The sequence below is a fragment of the Pieris rapae genome, chromosome 19, assembly GCF_905147795.1.
Source record: "Pieris rapae chromosome 19, ilPieRapa1.1, whole genome shotgun sequence".
Classification (NCBI taxonomy): domain Eukaryota; kingdom Metazoa; phylum Arthropoda; class Insecta; order Lepidoptera; family Pieridae; genus Pieris; species Pieris rapae.
The window spans coordinates 6166526-6184109 of record NC_059527.1 but is presented as its reverse complement, the minus strand read 5'-3'; the positions used below and the strand labels follow the sequence as shown (position 1 = coordinate 6184109).

The window sequence follows — 17584 nt, the reverse complement described above, 5'->3', positions numbered from 1 at the left end:
TGGCTCTAACACCGTTTGTGCATTGACCAGTATTATTATTAAGTCTCAAGAAATATGTTTTGTTAAATGTGATTTGTCAAATGTGTCAAAAAGTTAAATGTCGCATAGCCGGGAAAAACATATTTGGTTCATTGTAATCAGTTTTATAAGCGCACTGTTCTATCGAAAACTAGCAATCGAATGATCAAATTCCTATCATAAAATTTTTATATCAACCTAATAAACTGAGAGTATTAAAGTCGTAAAATATTCGATAGTGGATAAGAGTGAAGGAAGTTAGTGAAGTTTATTTTTATATGAATCTAAAAAATAGTTCAGAACATAAATTAATTTAACATATTCTTAATTCAATTTAAACCTTTGTGACGGTAGTCTAAGAGTTCGACGAGAGATTCTGCTACTTAAACTGCATGTTAATAATTGAGGCATTTATTCTATTTTAATTTACTTAGGTCAAACTTCTAGCTGATACATTTCATTTGAATTTACAAAAAAACTAGGTAAAATCTTCTTCGCAAACAATTTAAAACCTTAATTATTCTGTAATGCAACATTAAAGATACATTATAAACTCTTACATATTTTTTTCACTTATATTTTTACGCTACTCTATTCCACTTAGACCAATGCAGTACCTAGCTAGTGTTCTTATTTTGAATATATTCGGAGTTTTATCTTACGAGTATGAGGGCTATGGAAGAAACAATATGGCCGTTGGGAGACGGGACGTCATACCAATGAACGAAGTTAGGCGAAGGAATGTTATAATGGACAGGAACTACAGGCGAACTAAGGATATACGAACAGACATATACGACAGACGGTTTGAGGTAAATTGTATTGTACGGGAATTCTATGACATTGCTTTTTAGTTGAAATTAAGTATATATTTATAATTCCAATTGTAAGAATTATTAATTATAATATTAAAAGGATTCTTTTGAACGTACGAGGTTTTCTGAAAATTCTCGTTCGAATTGCTTATTTTGTATTGAATAGTTTACTTATTGCTATAAAAATGACTGAGCCAAATGGACGCAAGTAAGATCTAGACGAAACCCATATTAAGACCCGTACTGAAGCACCATTTGTTGCCTAAACCTTCGTGTTTGAATTTTGATAAAGGCTTTATATTTTATCGTCAAACACAGCATAATTACAGGAAGCCCAGTGGAGAGAAGCGAGAGGCGCAGATGACAGGGATCGTTTGGACCGGCTTCACCGGGAGCTGAGGTGGCTTACTATTAACAGTAACGAACTAGGTATTGGATATTAATGTCTAATTGGTTGTCATGGCAACGCAAAAGTTAATTGGTAACCACGGAGTCGCTATAATTTAATAAATGATTTATGAATTTAATTTATTGTTTTGTAGTTACATATAAGAACTGTAGATGGACATTGTACATATTCTAGTATACCTAATAACTAACCTTAAAATTTAATAATTAAAATATATTATTAAATGGAGTCCCTTTAGACAAGGTTCCGAAGATACTGGCAGCGTTCCCCCTTTAAATAAAACCAAGTAAACTAATATTATTCTTTGTCCGAGGTAGCTGCCAGCTCTTCGGTCTCCAGTGATGTTGACTATTATTTATTGTTTAGTTGTTTGAAGAGGAGAAGTGGGAGTTGCAATTAACAGTTTTTTACTATTTTTACTAACTGATACTAACAGCATAAAAAAACTAGAAAAACCTTTAAAAAAATCCTTTTATGATAAATAAAATCTTTTCCCTTGAAGTTATCTAAGGATAATTAGTAAATATTTTTCGCAAAAAACAACAGCTTCTGTTCGCTAAGACAATAATGGCTGCTTTTGAAATTTATGATCACCGAATTCTTCGTTTCAAATTATATGAGAGGGTAATAAACGTTCATTTTATATTAAAGTACATAATTAAGGCTAATTTGTAGAAAACATTTAAATGAATAAAATTTATTAATTAGCTTTCATTTAAAGTTCAGTAAATACTTAGTCGTACTTGAATTCGTGTATGCGGTGATATTAATTGTTCATACTACGTATTTGCGTGTTGTTCTCACGAGTATGTAAGTGCGTGCTCCTATTTCACCATGCCTCCTGCTGATAGAGGACAAATCTGTGTATTTAATTTATTTTATTATTCTTTAATACTCAAGATGTCATATGGAACATGGTGTAATGGTTGCAGCTCCTTACAAACATTGTGTAAAAAAAATTCGAATCTATGATTTTGGTGAATAATATGTCGCACATTGCATTTTTCAGGCCGATTAATATGCGTCTAATTCATAGACTTAGTATATACTGGCGTATATACTAAGTCTATGGTCTAATTTAATGATTAAATTGTGATACCCCCAAAAAGACAATTAATCTAAAAGAACAGGTCTTATATATCTGTTAATAAATAATCGCCCAAATTCGCGTATTTCTCCACAGACTAAACGTCAGTTTTGACATATGGCAGATAATTGACTTTCTAAAAAAAATATTTAATTATTCAATTAGATATCAAAGTATTGAGAATTGTTTCCGCTAAATAAATACGAAACAAGAGATAGAAAAACGCCAATCAAACTTATAAAAGAAGCCTTTCGTTATAAGTTTTATTTAACAATCATACTTTAAAAAAATAAATATTTCAGTGTAAGCGCCCATATTGGTTCCAAAATAAATAGAGTTGCTTAAAGTTATGGTAAAACCTAAGTATATTTATATAAATATTGCAAAGAGTCTTGTAACAATTTTAATAAGAGATAACTGCGTAATTGCTCATTATGAATGAAAATGAATGGAGAATTTAAGCGCCCAATTATTTTAATTAAACGTTGTTCAAATTACTGTGAAATATATCTTGTTTATAAACAAAAAATATACTCGCTGTTGTAGATAAAAGCGTTGGTATACGTAAACATATAAAACGTATGAATGTTTGCCTACCTTAGTTAAAATAACAAACACGGGTGCAAAGCACTTGCGAATCAACACGAATATACTACTGACGACCAGTCAACGTTTACTATCATACAACTTCACTTTTCACCCATTAAAATCATATTGGATATCGTATCAAAAAATTATACCTACTCTGTTCTGCGATTTCACCCGTATTAATTCGTCCCTAGCAATTGTAATACTGTGGCAGACAGGTGGTCATATAAGAAAAAGAGGTAGGCAATTTAAAAGGTGGGCCGAAGATATAACGAAAATTGCTGTGAAAGACCTGGACTAGATTAGTGTATAATAAAGAAAAATGGAGGACAATGCGAGAGGCTTTTGCCATATATATATTGTATTTCTGATATAAGGCTATAATATTATGCGAACGACTGACAAAACCACCTTGACATTTTGTACCATATTCTTGCAATGAATAAATTATTATTATTATTATTATTAAATAAAGAAATAAACATAATTCTGTCGTAGCGGCATGGTCTATTCAACACAGACATTTTTCAATTTAAGCCAAACTGTTTGCAATTTTTTTACACTCTATTAGTAATAAATAAACAATGATAGAGCCGTTTAACATATTGTTAAAGTTAACATTGCTTGGTATTAGTATTCTAGTCTTCTCATCCATATTTTTCCATTTCTCTTTGTATTGAGCAGCATTCATATAGTTTTTCCCTGATAGTTCTATTTTTCATCTATTCTTTTTTGTCGTCCTATCATCTCTTCCTAGTAGGTCCAGTCCATTTTTCAATCCATCTTTTATTATAGATCATATTTTGGTTTTTGTACATATATTTATAATTTTAAAAGTTACATTGGTATCTTAAATATAGATATGTTTTATTTAGCAGCCTTATTACGATGATTTGAATCTTATTCAGTTTAAAGTCGAAGATATATAAGGAATACTCACACGTCTTACACACAAAATTAGAAAGAATAAATATCTTTGAAGTTTATGTAGTAATTTATATATTTTTTATGTTCTTGCCTAAGGTTATCTGTGTAATGCATTTTCTACGTTTATAGTCTATGAATCAAATATTTCATAGAAAGCGTTAGTTTATGAGAATACACGTGATGTTGAATTGCCTTTATATAGATAAACACTTTCAAACTTTATTATGCTATAAACTTGAATGATGTTTTATTAGTTTGTTGACTACTTTGCGGTCCTGACTAAATCGTGTATTTTTACACAGACTAACAAACTCTCAATATTACAATTAAACAAAACATCAGTCTTAACACATGAAAGATAACTTCCAATAAAAGAAATATGATTATTTCTTTGGATATTGAAGCATTTTGATTTATGCTTTATTAACACGGAAGAAAAATAGGAGAATAAAGTGATTAACGCAAAAGCTATAAGTCAAACTTACACAGTTATACTTTAAAAAATATAATTCAGTCAAAGCACCCATATTGATTAATTAAATATATTCCAAAACAATAAAAAGTATTCATAAAGTGAAGAAGCTTGGAAGTTCAAGCTTCTTAAATATTATAATATTGTATTAATAATAATTAGTATTGTATAAGAAAGAAAGAAAGAAAGAACTTTATTAGACACAAAATACATGAATGTTTCTATAAAGTAGAGTGCACTGGCCCCCACACTAGGATTCCCTGTGTTGTGGGCAGCCAATATAATAAGAAAAGAGCGTAGGAATTCTCAAATAGCCGGCAACGCAATCGCGAGCCATTTCACATTGACAGTGCCTATGGCTACATGGGCCTCACTTAACTTCAGATGAGCTTCCCCTTGCCAACTGTTCTTTAAGAAAAAAATTATCGTAAAATTGAGTCAATAATTGTTGTTTAATAAACTGTAGTGTAAACTAATACTGTAACTTTTTTGTTATTATTTGTAATTTTCCAACGATATAAAATCAAAAATAGCTTAAATATTATCGTGAGTGACACACTCGATATAACTAAAGTTGTATCGAGTGTGTAGTTAATTTTAAGTTATTTTGCATCGGTTCAGTGCACAGAGCCTTTAAATCCTCCAATTTTGTTGCCACAATGCCACATATGCTGGTTGCCGCACGTTCTTGTAGCTTAGTATCGTACTATCGAGAAATAAGTGCAATAGAGCTCCTGCAAAATTGTCTTTTAGTTTTAACCTTATATTGTATAATAATCTTTGAGACAATCTCTGGAATCTCTGAGAGATAAATTCAAGGAAATTAATATTTTTCCTTTCCCTCGAAATATATTTATGAAATTATTACGTATGTATACAAAAATAGTAATAAGCGAGAATAGAACATACGCACAATGTCAATACTCGGAACAAACGCAGGCTGTAATTTCCCCGTACTAGACGATCTAAAGCTATTAATTCTTTTTTGGGAAAAGGGATACTATTCCTTGATAAAATACCACAGGGGTCTAATTAATTAGAAGTGTCCAACAGGCCCAGTCCCATACTTCTAATTAATTTGCTATATTTTTTTTAAAATGAGTATAGTTTGATGATTTGCTTTTTTTTAAGTATCGAGACTTTTTTACGCCGGCTTTTTCTCTCGGCCTGTCTTCTTTGCCGATGAGTAGGGATGCCTACCGGTTCAAATTTAATAACGTGGAATAAGTAATACCTGTCTATCTTATGTTCCACAAAAAACGTATTTATTTTTATTTTTACCTAAATGTGTAAGATTATTTGAGTAAAGTTTTTGAAAGAATAAAAAATAAAAATAGCTTTTTCTACTATGCTAAAACAAATGCTTTCAGAGATAAGAAAAAGAAAACAAAACGATTAAAAAGCGTCAGAACATTCATATGCTTACGCTTAAAATATCAACAAAAACAAACTGTATCTGATACGTAAAACTTATTTAAAAGATTCCATACAACTTTCCAAAACATTACCTAGGAAGTACATTATTTGGCGAGCCCCCACAAGTTAGCCTTATCTCCAAGATTTATGTTAAGGTACAAAGGAGAAACGAAATAATTTACGAAATCTGCATTTTCAATAAACACAAGTTAAATTAAATTCTGGCTGTTGGTATTCAGTGAATATTAAAAATAATCAATTCCTTTTTAATATTCTACATTTAATATTCGGATGGAGAAGATTGGGAGAAAATGCTCAAGACAGAGAGATGGAGCCCTATAATCTACAAGATGTCCTTGGAAAAGAAAATATATTTCTGTATTACAATTAATGTGTGTGTGTGTGTATCTTTTGATTAGATAGATGAATGTTATAAGGACTAAATGAAGCGTTATTATATTTATAAAATTTGGGCATAAATTTGAGGCTAACTGATTGCGTATTGAGCAGTGTTATATTAAAAAGAATATTAATAATTGAATAGTTAAAAAATTGACAGATACAGACAGACTGATATATAAATAAAAACGAATCGCAAAATATGTTGCCAAGCGCAAAACTCGAAGCCGGTTGGAGCAATTTGAATATTATTTTTAATTTATTCCTAAATCTAAAAAAGGCTTTTTATGAAGTTACAAAATTAGATTTTATTTCGGAAATACCTAAAAACAAGTTGTTTCCTTCTGTATTATTGTGAATGAAATAGTTTAGATTTACATTTTGAAGGCCCGTGCAAAGTGCTAATCTTATTCTTATATTACTTAATCAATTACCATCTTAAATTCGTAATATTGGCGTGTTTGACAAATTCATAAACGCATTAAAGATGCATGTTATAGTGAACATAGTAGACTAAAACAGGGACGGCTAATGGCGACGTGTATCTCTCTCGTATATCGTATAAGTATAAGTTTCACATATAAATAAAATATTTTTTGTAACGAGAAATAAAGTTCTTTAAACATTAATCTCTTATCTTCTATTCAGTTAAAATATATATTTGAATTACGAAACGAAAACAATCAATGTGTCATACAACCTCCATTAGGACAATGCTCGTAATTTTTTATACAGCTTTCAAAAGCTAATTTTCACCCCAAAACTCGAATATGTTATCATTAAGATAAAACAAAGCACAAAGTGGACGGTGAAAAGGGCTCAAATGGACTTAATAAAGTAGAACAAAAGTTAAAACCGTAACACATTTACTCCGAGGCAATTTTGTTTTTCATTTCGAATACAAGAGAAATAGCGTTTGGTTTTTGCCATTTTATAAACGCATTGCACTTGTACCGTTCAACCAGCCATGAGATTTTATTAACTTAAATTGTTATTAAACGAAAAGTATTAAAAAAATTTAATATTGGATATGAAAAATACATTACAAATAACGTTTTTTGAGTAGGTTATTCTTCACGGAGAAACCACATTATCAATCTATAAATTTCTTATGGACTGAATTAGTGTAAGAATTGTGCCTGACTGTGCAACAGTGACTTTCTATTCAAGCATCTAAATACTTGCTCCTACGGTGAAGAAACCGGCATGCTTTAGATACCGAAATTCGGCGCGAAACAGATACAAAACTAAAGCCATACAAAATAATATGACTTTATTCCTGTCGTAACAAATAAACATGACAAAACCATGTCAATATTTGTGGCTGTTGTGTATACGATTCGATTATTGATACACTCGCATGTCTTCGATCCACACATGAATAGATTGTAAAATAAAACAGGTGTATGAACCCGATAGAACGGTAACGCCTATCTCTTGCACCTTAAACCAAAATATAATATTTTTGGTACAACACGGCGACACGTCCGTTCTACACACAAATAGTTCATTTATTTACACTTCTTTCCAATTTTAAAGCACAGTTAAAATAATTAAAGATTAAAGAAGGCAACGAACCTTATCTCTTCCGAGCTTTCTTTTTCAGGCAACCATTATAAGGAACACATTTAAGTAAGATGAGCGCAAGAGGTGCAAGATATGATAAACTATACAAATAAAGATACTGATCATATATACTCTAAATTCTCAAAAATCTACAAAATTGTATTGAAACAATAATGTTTATTCAATAATACATTCGTATTAGGCTGAATACGAAATTCCACCCGTATCACCTAGACGTCCGCCGTTCCACAACTGCAATTTTTCAAGGCAGTTTTTGTCGCGCACTACCACTTTGTGGAACCGGCTGCCCATTAAAGTATTTCCAAACCAATTCGACTTAGGGTCCTTCAAGAAAAGAGCGTACCAATTCTTAAAAGGCCGGCAACACACTCACGAGCCTTCTGACATTGAGATTGTCCATGGGCGACAGTATCACTTAACATCAGGTGAGCCTCCTTTTGCCCCCTGTTCTATGAAAAAAAAATTACACGTAAACCAATATAATCGTCCATAAGTATAAAAGTAAGTATAATTATCGAAAATGAAGTTCTAATCTGGGATTAAAAGTACAAAAAGATGACTTATTATTTTCTAATGTTTATTGATTGTTTCAACAGTCGGCTTTATCCCAAACTGTAGCAGGACCAGCTCATATGTGACTATTGTTCCAGCAATCTGTAGATAAAATATATAATTACTTAAAACACTTACAATAATGCTTACAATGTTACGTGAAAGTTCTTTACACATATTTAAAGCAATGCATGTGTTAAATGCTGTAAGAATAACTAAATATATTCAAATTTACAGGATTTACTCAAGGTACTATTAATACAATATTTTATTGAGAATTGTTGTACAATTGTTCTAAATAACTCCAATATAAACCAAAACACAATTTAACAGAAAAAGACGAAAGAGTATGTAGGTATTTGCGTTTTATGTTAAATTTTCTATCGCTCTTCATCAGACTGTTAACACAAATTAACAGAAAAAGACGAAAAAGTATATCGTTTAGTGTAATTTAATCTATCTAGTGATGAATGAGCCGAACAATAAATAAGTATTAAAATGTAGGTAATAATTATAAATAATAAAACCTCACGGTCAAAACCAATCCTCGTTTCACTTGAAAGAAGCGAAGTCCACTCAAAGCTACGGATTCTCCATGGACCTGATCAAGGAACCTTTGAACCTAAAATTATAATAATTATTTAATATTTGGGAAAGTTATCAAACTAGTTGATCACATGGGATTTCGGTAGATTATCTTGCCCAACTTTGACGTATCAAATTTGGCAAACGTATTTCTTCCACGTTCAAAGTGATTTAATTAATCCTAATAATTTACTCGAGTCTGTCCATGGAGGTTTATTAATATTGCAAATGGTCATGTACATACTGGTACATGCTTTTTTTTAATAAAAAATACATCAGTGGCAGTAAAACCTTTTTAGCTCAAAGTCTCAGGTTTTTGTATCTGTTTCATGATCTCATGTAGCGGAATAAGCTAACGAGTTTCTGCTCGTCAACACGAATCCACTTCTTGTTAAGTCTTCGCATAAATATCCGTATGACCGATCGAGTTTATTATGTCTACCTAGACCGTCTAACTCAGAGCGCTCTAATAATTATTAATCTTAGTTTATATTGTATCCCAGTAAGTGAATTTTGTATGCAATTCTTTTTTTCTCGAACTTTTTTTCACATTATAGACATTTAAAAAAAATTTAAAAATGTTTGGAATTATATTCCATTAAGGGTATAAAATCGCTTTATCAATTTTAATTTTATACTTGGAAATTTGGAATAATAATTGGACTATTAAAAGTAGACTAAGTCTCCAACTAATATTTTATTGAATTCTGTGTCTTAGATTATATACACATATTAAAATAGCGTGGAGCATTGGAACAAATTAATAATAGTCTATATACTACACGTTCAGCTGCTGCGAACAATGTGCGCCGCCATATTGGCCTTGGCTGATATGACGAGCGCCTTTCACTTTATCCCTACTCCGCGGCCGACCGTCACGCGACATGCGCCACACAGATCAAAAAGTTTGAGACGACGTAAAAAAAATAAAAAATAAAATACGTTTATTTTGGAACATAAGATCTTCTAGGTATCACTTATTCCACGTCAATCAATTCAAACTTGTAGGCATCCCTACTCATCGGCAAAGATAATAAAAGTTTCTTTTTAATAAATTTATTCTTAACCTTATATGTTCACAGTTCTGCGCGAACGCTGCTAAAATATTCGCGCAATTTTTTTATCGTTCACTTTAGTGTGTCGAACCAAATTCATTAAATTACTGAAGTAGGTATAGTTGTTTCTTACCTCAGTACAGTACATGGAAGGTGGAATTTCATACAAAGCAAACGCTGGCTCTTTGCTTGCAGAATAAACTCTTGCCGCTATCAACGACACAGCTAGTGACCGCATCACAAGGAACATGAAGGAATACATAAAATACACTGCTTGTTCGTAACCTTTGAGGGGCCTGGAAGTTGTAAAAAAATCAATGTATTGTAAATTATGCGATATGTCAGTAGACCTTACCTCTCATCGTCGCCAATATTGCATGATGGTAACGCTTTTATGCCGTCCCTGAAATATATAATAACAAGATGTATGACGAGGTTTTAATTTGTCAATACTTATAAGTAATTTTAAATGTATTGTATATTTATATATATACATATATATAATCTTAATAATAAAATTAGTCAACGGGCGGCCTTATCTCTAACAAGCGATCGCTTCCTGGCTACTCTAGTAAGGCAGCGTAAAGAAGCGATATAGCGATTAGCAAGTAAAAATACATGTTACCAAACTATTATCTAAAAAAACTAAAATATAATTTCATCAAAAAGAATCAGGAATCACAATTCATGCTAGGTTTTTAGTCTCTACGAAGACATTTCGGAATCTACTAAATGTTTGAATCAATATTCTTTTTATTGTAAGCCATGTAAATTATACGGATCAACCATTTTTCAAACATACTAAAATCAGTTTATAAGATTGCCATAAAAAGCGCTCCTATACGTTTCATAAAATTAATACGTATATAAATTTAACTGTATTTTCACAACCCTTTGGTATCTTTGAACCTTTTGATTTATATTCTATGAATATTGTTCACTTGTATATTTTTATAAACATGCTTCGTGAAAATAATAACCTACTAAAAAAAATGTGATATCCACTTTTTCGTGTATCTATTTATCAATGTTGTAATATTTTATCTCACAGTATCACTTTATAAGATAACTTATAAAATATAACAGGTTCATGAATATATCCTAAATGAACAATCTCTATAAGGAGTCTGAATTGTGAGTTACTATCCGAATAGTGAAATTTGGCTAAGTGCAAAGATAGCTGAACGAAAGTAAGTTTTTGATCTATTTCTGGAACTCTGAGGAGATAAAATTTGAAATTATATAAAAAAATGGGTTTATTCCGAAATAGTGAACGGCATCTGCATAGAAAAATGTTTCACATGTTGATATGTAGGCAGTTACTAAAAAGGGAGACTAAAAAAATGCCTATTAAGTCGAAATTAAGTTCGATTAGTTAGTTTCAAATAAATTCAAATTGTTGAACAATAGATCTGTAATACTGTATTTAACTTTTGTAAAAACCTAATACCGTTATTTTTAATTTTTAACATTAATTTTATTAAAATTAAAAATATATTACATGTTCAATTTTTAGATTAGTTTTTTTTAAAAGGACACTTACGCTAGAGTATTCAATAATTGTAGACAAATAAAGAATAAATTATTTGCAAACGATATGAAAATGATTCCGCCTATCACGTCGTCCAATCGCCGGACTAGACTCGTCGCTCGGTTGTACTCCTCTCTCATGTTACGCCAAAAACTATTCGGTCTAAACTGCAAAAGAGAATTCAAAACTATCGTAAACTTCATAACAAGAAGCAGAAGACAAGCTGAAGCCAAAGATTTGAAGCATAACACCAATGTTATCTTTAAATCCACTCAAGACATTCTGGTACAGGATCAGAGTTAAGTGTGATTACCGTATTCCACATACGTATTGATTTACACTAAGCCACGTTATGTGTTAGGCAGAGACGGCCACTTGAATAGGAAGAAAAATTAAACAAGCCAAAAATTTAATGTGTATTGTTAAAAGATTCGATAGCGAACAAAAAATGCTCATTAATATAATATTTTAATTTCAGTTTCAGTCAATACCAATTCTGTATGGACAAATCCATAAAGCTTCAAGAGCCGATACTTTGGTGCATAATTGATGATTTTGTATAACAATATTGTCGTGTGTTTAAAACTGCTATGAAGATATATATACCTTTCCTTTAGCTTCCAATATCTTCCTATTAACTTGTTCTAATCGCGATGTCAAGTAAATACTTACGCAGATGACAAATAAGTTTGCGAAATTCCAATTAAATGTACACTGTATATTTATGAACTGAAAGATTGTATTTCATATTAATTAAAGACTGTTTATAATTAAATGTTACCTTAATCATGAGTCACCCAACTCTGAGGTCAGATTTAGCAGAATCTTTACAAAAACATGTTAGCAGTGTTGCCCTAGTGGCTTTAGGGGTCTTCTTTCATCCCTGAGGTCGTGGGTTCGATCTCTAGCTCGAATCTTAATAGGCAAGTAGGTGATCAGCCTCCTATGCCTCCAGTTTTTAAGACTAAGGCAAGCCGGTTTCCTCACTTTGTTCTCCTTCACCATTCGAGATAATGTTAAATACGTGCATAGAAAGAAAATCCATTAGTGCACACTAATTAACGTATTTAACATTATCTCGAATGGTGAAGGAGAACAAAGTGAGGAAACCTGCTTGCCTTAGTCTTAAAAACTGGAGGCATAGGAGGCTGATCACCTACTTGCCTATTAGATTGCCAAATGATCATATAATAAATACATAATTCGTATCAAAGACCTAAAACAGCTGTGGTGCCACTGATTTATACAGTGTATTTTTGTCATTATGGAGTATTATTTACAGCTTAAAGTCGAATTAAAAGATTAATAATTAAGAAGTGAATCAATAAGTGTGAAGAACACTGTTTCAGCTCCAGAAATATAAAAATTTTAATAGAAAAAAATAATGAAAGCATCCTATACGAAAGAAATACGAATAGGTAGGGTTATGTTACAGATTTTTTTATTCTGTACAGAATGTTGGTAATGTTAAATTTGATTACCTGTACAAATATCCCTAAGTAGGTCTTGTATTCAATAACTGTAAATATCCAGGGGAAGCTATGCATAATAAATCCACCATAAGTGTCTAATTTTGGGTTTGGGCAGTCCATGACATATATAACTTTAGAGAAATCGGCTAGAACATGTTCCACTGAAATTTTTATAATGTATAAATGTAGATGATTTAAACAAAAAAAAATGTCCTAAAGACAACCCTTAAATGTTTAAATAGCCGCAATATTTTTCAACAGTTTTATTTAAATATAATTTATTTTTACCCTGTTGTTATTTCTTTAAGATTCCCTCAGATATTGCTAATGTTTTAATGTAATGTGTATGAGTAGGTGTGTTAAATATGTGATGTCACGTTTTTTTTTATTTTTTACGCATACACATTGTTTTAGAAGGTATAAATAAATAAATAATTTAATTGTCTTTGTAAGTAAAAACCACATATCACTTAAATCCCAAAATGAACTGGCGATTCTATGAAATTTAAATGAAGATAAAGATTATTAAATTACCTCAGATTAAATGGTCATTATAATCTCTGCTGTTTAGCCTAACTGTAGATGCAATTTCTCTTATATTGATACGGTGGGCACTAAGAACCTCCTCTTCAATTTCAGGAGGCAACACTTCCACTCAATCGTTTACTATGATTATATAAGCCTAAACCTAAACTAACTAACTAACTACTAACTAACCTAAACAAGAAGCTTTGTATTTTTTTGATATAAAAAGAACAGCCAACACTCTCTGTTCTAAATTAGACGCGTATATAAATTACAAATATTTAAATTGTAGTAGTACACATTAAACTATCCAATGTAGAGTCTGTATCAACACGTACTTAGAATAACAAGGCCGGACCGCCAGTAGGTATATTGATTTTTGTAAAGTAGGTTTGGCAAAACAAATCTATACCCTTTTAAATGTAGACACATTACAGTGGTATGCTCAGATTAACTCAGAGGCGTGGAATTTTTACGTTTACTTCTATTTGGTTAATAAGCCAGGCGTAACGGAGCGCTGCTTGCTACGCAGTACATCGTAGCAACATTGCGTAGCATAATGTCAAAATCACGTAGCATGAACGTCATGTCACAATGCATCTCATATTTTATGAGTATGTTTTGGTGGTTATAGCGTTTTACGCTTTTTTAAGTCGCTTTGTAGAGAAAAATATAATAATAATTTAATATCCTTTTATTAACATGGATGTTTTAAGAAATGTTTTTAATAAAGTGTATGATAATATTTTCTTTACCAATTCTCAATCCTTTTCACACGATGAACAGTGTCATAAAAAAATTAAGTGATCAAAAATCATGCGTAAATATAATTTAGAGTACTACTGTTATTTGGGACAACTTAATACTTACTAGAATTTCTCGCAGAAATGTTTAAAATTTACAAACATGTTATATTGGCTTATTTATATATTATGTAATTTGGAAAGTTTTTTTCTATTGATTTATCAAAAGCATTGTCTTTTAAGTTGAAACATAAAAAGTTTATATTATTCTTATTAAAGTCATGAATCATACATGTCAGAGAAATATTATTATGAATGAGTATCTTTTACTCTTTTTAATTTACATACGATTCTCTATCCAATAGACCATACATTTGTAGGTCTAATAATATTGGCAAATAGGCCACTTAAGAGTGAACTAATTTTACATTGAATTTATTTAATTACTATACGAGCGCCAGTGCTTTAACATATATATTATTTTAAATTGGATCTACTATTAAAAAAAATTGGAACTAATATTTAAAAAAATACTCACCCAAAGCCAATGTCAAAACAACGATACATGACAAATTACATTTGGTTACGAATGCTCCATCAATATTTGGGTATATTGTCTCAACTTTAGTGATATAATTCATCAATTTGGGCCATTTGATAGCAGCACGAAAGAATAAAATTGTTGTAATACAATTCGAACTTCCAAACACCATTGGGGCTGAAATATATTAAAAACAAAATATTTTAGAAATTTTTGGTTGGAGGGTGTTCAAATAAATGAAATACATCGTTTGAAGGTAATTATCTACTGTGTTTAATGGTTTAAAATTTATATATAATATATAACGAGCTTATATCTAAGATAAACTCAGTTACGTCGATAAATTATTAAGAATTTAATGATTAATAATTACTTTATTTATGGATTCCTAAATCTAAGTGTCACATCTGTTACCTATAACGCATATAAATGATGTCGACCTATTATAATATAATATTGTTATAGTTAAATAAGTTAGGTTTAGGTTAGCTGTTATAAATCACCCTCTTAGTTATTTATAACATTACTCATGGTTGGTATAATTAAGGAAAAAAATATTAAATTAAATTAAAATATATGAAGTTTTCATTTGTGACATAATACATAATTATTAAAATTATTGGCAGTAGACAATTAGTTCACTGCAACTAATCAGAGTATTGCATCTCATTGTCATTACATATTAATTTAAATGAGCAAGAGACTAATGCTAGCGCAAATCGTAAATAATAATACCGGAAGGAGTTAATTTTGGTTTTCTAATGTAACATACTGTGATGTATTATATTATTTTATAAAATTAAAAATTAAAAAAATCTACGAATTACAGAACTGAAATATTTTATATATAATTAACTATGACAATTAATAATGGAATTTTAATTTCTAGAGCAGTTATCTATGATTAAAATGCGATTTATAGTTTTTATAAATTAATTACTTATTGAATGAAGAGATGTATCTGAATACATGACTGTGTAAGTTGTACAGAGTAAAAATACCACAAATTGGCCCACAATTGTCAAAATGCTGTAGATACTACGAACTGATATATATGAGAACCTGAAAAAGAATCATTAGATACGTACAAGTTATAACTACTATACAAACTTTTGATAATTTATTTTTAAAATAAAAAAAATACGAAGAAATATAAATCTCAAGTTAACCTGTATTTCAATTAACTATATCTAGTGCATAAAACTTTTCAAGTTATATAGAACAATTTACCTCACTTTTTTTGTATCAATATTAGTGATTCCAAGCACGGGGTTAAGTCCAAAAAATTGACCGATTAAAATTGTTAACTTCATAGCATTTTGGAAGGTTGGCCTTTCTCTTATAATATCCATAATTCTGTATTTTTGCACTAAACAAAAATTTTAATATTGAATAAGTTAAAATCGATGTACGAAGAAAAAGAGATGGGAGAAGACTTAGAATTAGCGAAGATAAGAGAAGTGATAGAAATTACACCAGGCGTCCTACCTACCATTTAAGTACCTTAAAATTATATGGCTCCAATAAAGGTGATTCTCATTTAAATACTTTAGGTATTCGTTTAAGTAAGAATGCAACTTAATGGCGAGTCATTTGGGTATCATTGAACATTCATTCACAGATTACGTGTTTGTCCCTATACAGTTGGAGACCATATATCGGTTTTTATTTCCTTTTCAAATATCTTACTATGAACGCATGCTTTTTCTGCAAATATTCTTCAGAGTTTTTGAACTTATTCGATTGATAGAGATCGCAAAATTCTATCTCCGAAAGAATTAAAAAAAATTGTTTTATGCTCAAGCTAAAGTGTAAACGACTTGACTTTTTGACACCTCATCACACTACAATATTCTAATACTGAATGAGGGGAAATGATAAATGTTAATTAAAAATTTATTGCTTCGTACATAAATCAAATCACAGATAACATCAACGTTTTGAATTTTTTGTGTCGATACTAATTATTTAACGAATAATAGAAGATATAAACTATGTTCGTAAAGATGTCAATAGCAATATTTATTCCAAAAACTGCTGTTGTTACCAATTCAAACTAGCTTTCAATAAACCATAAACTATTAAAAAAATTAGTGCAACGCAGTAGTGTTGCAGAATTTAGCAAACTTAAATAAATCAGTGGCAATCAATTTGTCAATCTAATATACATGTAGGTGATCATCCCCTGCGACATTTTTAAGGTCTAAGGCAAGTCGGTTTCTTCACGATGTTTTCCTTCACATATATAGAAAGTTCATTGTTGCACAGCCGGGGACCGAAATTACGATCTCAGTGTTGATAGTCGCCCACTAAAGCCACTAGGACAACTGCTCTGGATTTAGCAACACACAAAAGTTTATCAATATTATATACACAAAGATTCGCATAACAATTACTTCAGACCAAGAAGAAACAGAAGCAAGACGCTTAGACTGAAACAGTTTTGCTATTTTAATTTAAGTACATTTTTAAAAATTCAAGACAGAAACAAGTTTTTAATTTAAAACACTCCAAAGTAATTCAAAAATAGAACTGTTTATACTTGCTACAAATCTCGGCTTAAACTTGGTGATTCATTTATCCCGAGAATCCTGTTGGAATTAAGTTCTAAGGAACACCTGTGCACAAACTTATATGGAGCCTTATATCAACTTGAGCTCAATGAATAATTCTGTTGACGATTTTATTTGACTGCACTACAAAGTTATGAGACGTTCATAATGGTGTTAAATCAAGCTCTCTCAAGAATTTTTTTTCCATACAAATTTACGAGTATTTTTTCCATACAAAATTAGATTTACTTAGAAACGCTATTCGTTATTTTAGCTATTTAAACATTTTTAAAGAAGATAGGACGATGAA

General features: G+C 30.6%; 2 protein-coding genes across 2 annotated transcripts; one reads left to right on the top strand and one right to left on the bottom strand.

Annotated features, from left to right (window-relative positions):
* The first annotated feature begins 598 nt into the window (after nt 1-598).
* Nucleotides 599-1360, top strand: LOC111001609. The gene is made up of 2 exons (XM_022271542.2): nt 599-830; nt 1163-1360. The coding sequence occupies exons 1-2, from the start codon at nt 627-629 to the stop codon at nt 1274-1276; spliced, it is 318 nt and encodes a 105-aa protein (XP_022127234.1). The 5' UTR covers nt 599-626; the 3' UTR covers nt 1277-1360.
* Nucleotides 1361-8288: 6928 nt separating this feature from the next.
* LOC111001608 (gustatory receptor for sugar taste 64f-like) lies at nt 8289-16074 on the bottom strand. The gene is made up of 10 exons (XM_045632480.1): nt 15953-16074; nt 15663-15784; nt 14720-14899; nt 12923-13074; nt 12048-12170; nt 11454-11608; nt 10266-10313; nt 10044-10206; nt 8803-8892; nt 8289-8372 (listed from the first exon to the last, which is right to left on the bottom strand). The coding sequence occupies exons 1-10, from the start codon at nt 16072-16074 to the stop codon at nt 8289-8291; spliced, it is 1239 nt and encodes a 412-aa protein (XP_045488436.1).
* Nucleotides 16075-17584: the final 1510 nt, after the last annotated feature.

Excerpts from the sequence above, each read along its gene's own strand:
- LOC111001609 (XM_022271542.2), top strand. The coding sequence starts at position 627 with ATGCAGTACCTAGCTAGTGTTCTTATTTTGAATATATTCGGAGTTTTA. Across the intron at positions 831-1,162 it reads TATACGACAGACGGTTTGAG|GAAGCCCAGTGGAGAGAAGC; the intron begins GTAAATTGTATT and ends GCATAATTACAG.
- LOC111001608 (XM_045632480.1), bottom strand. The coding sequence starts at position 16,074 with ATGGATATTATAAGAGAAAGGCCAACCTTCCAAAATGCTATGAAGTTA. Across the intron at positions 15,785-15,952 it reads ATTGATACAAAAAAAGTGAG|GTTCTCATATATATCAGTTC; the intron begins GTAAATTGTTCT and ends ATTCTTTTTCAG. Across the intron at positions 14,900-15,662 it reads TACATCTCTTCATTCAATAA|CCCCAATGGTGTTTGGAAGT; the intron begins GTAATTAATTTA and ends AATATATTTCAG.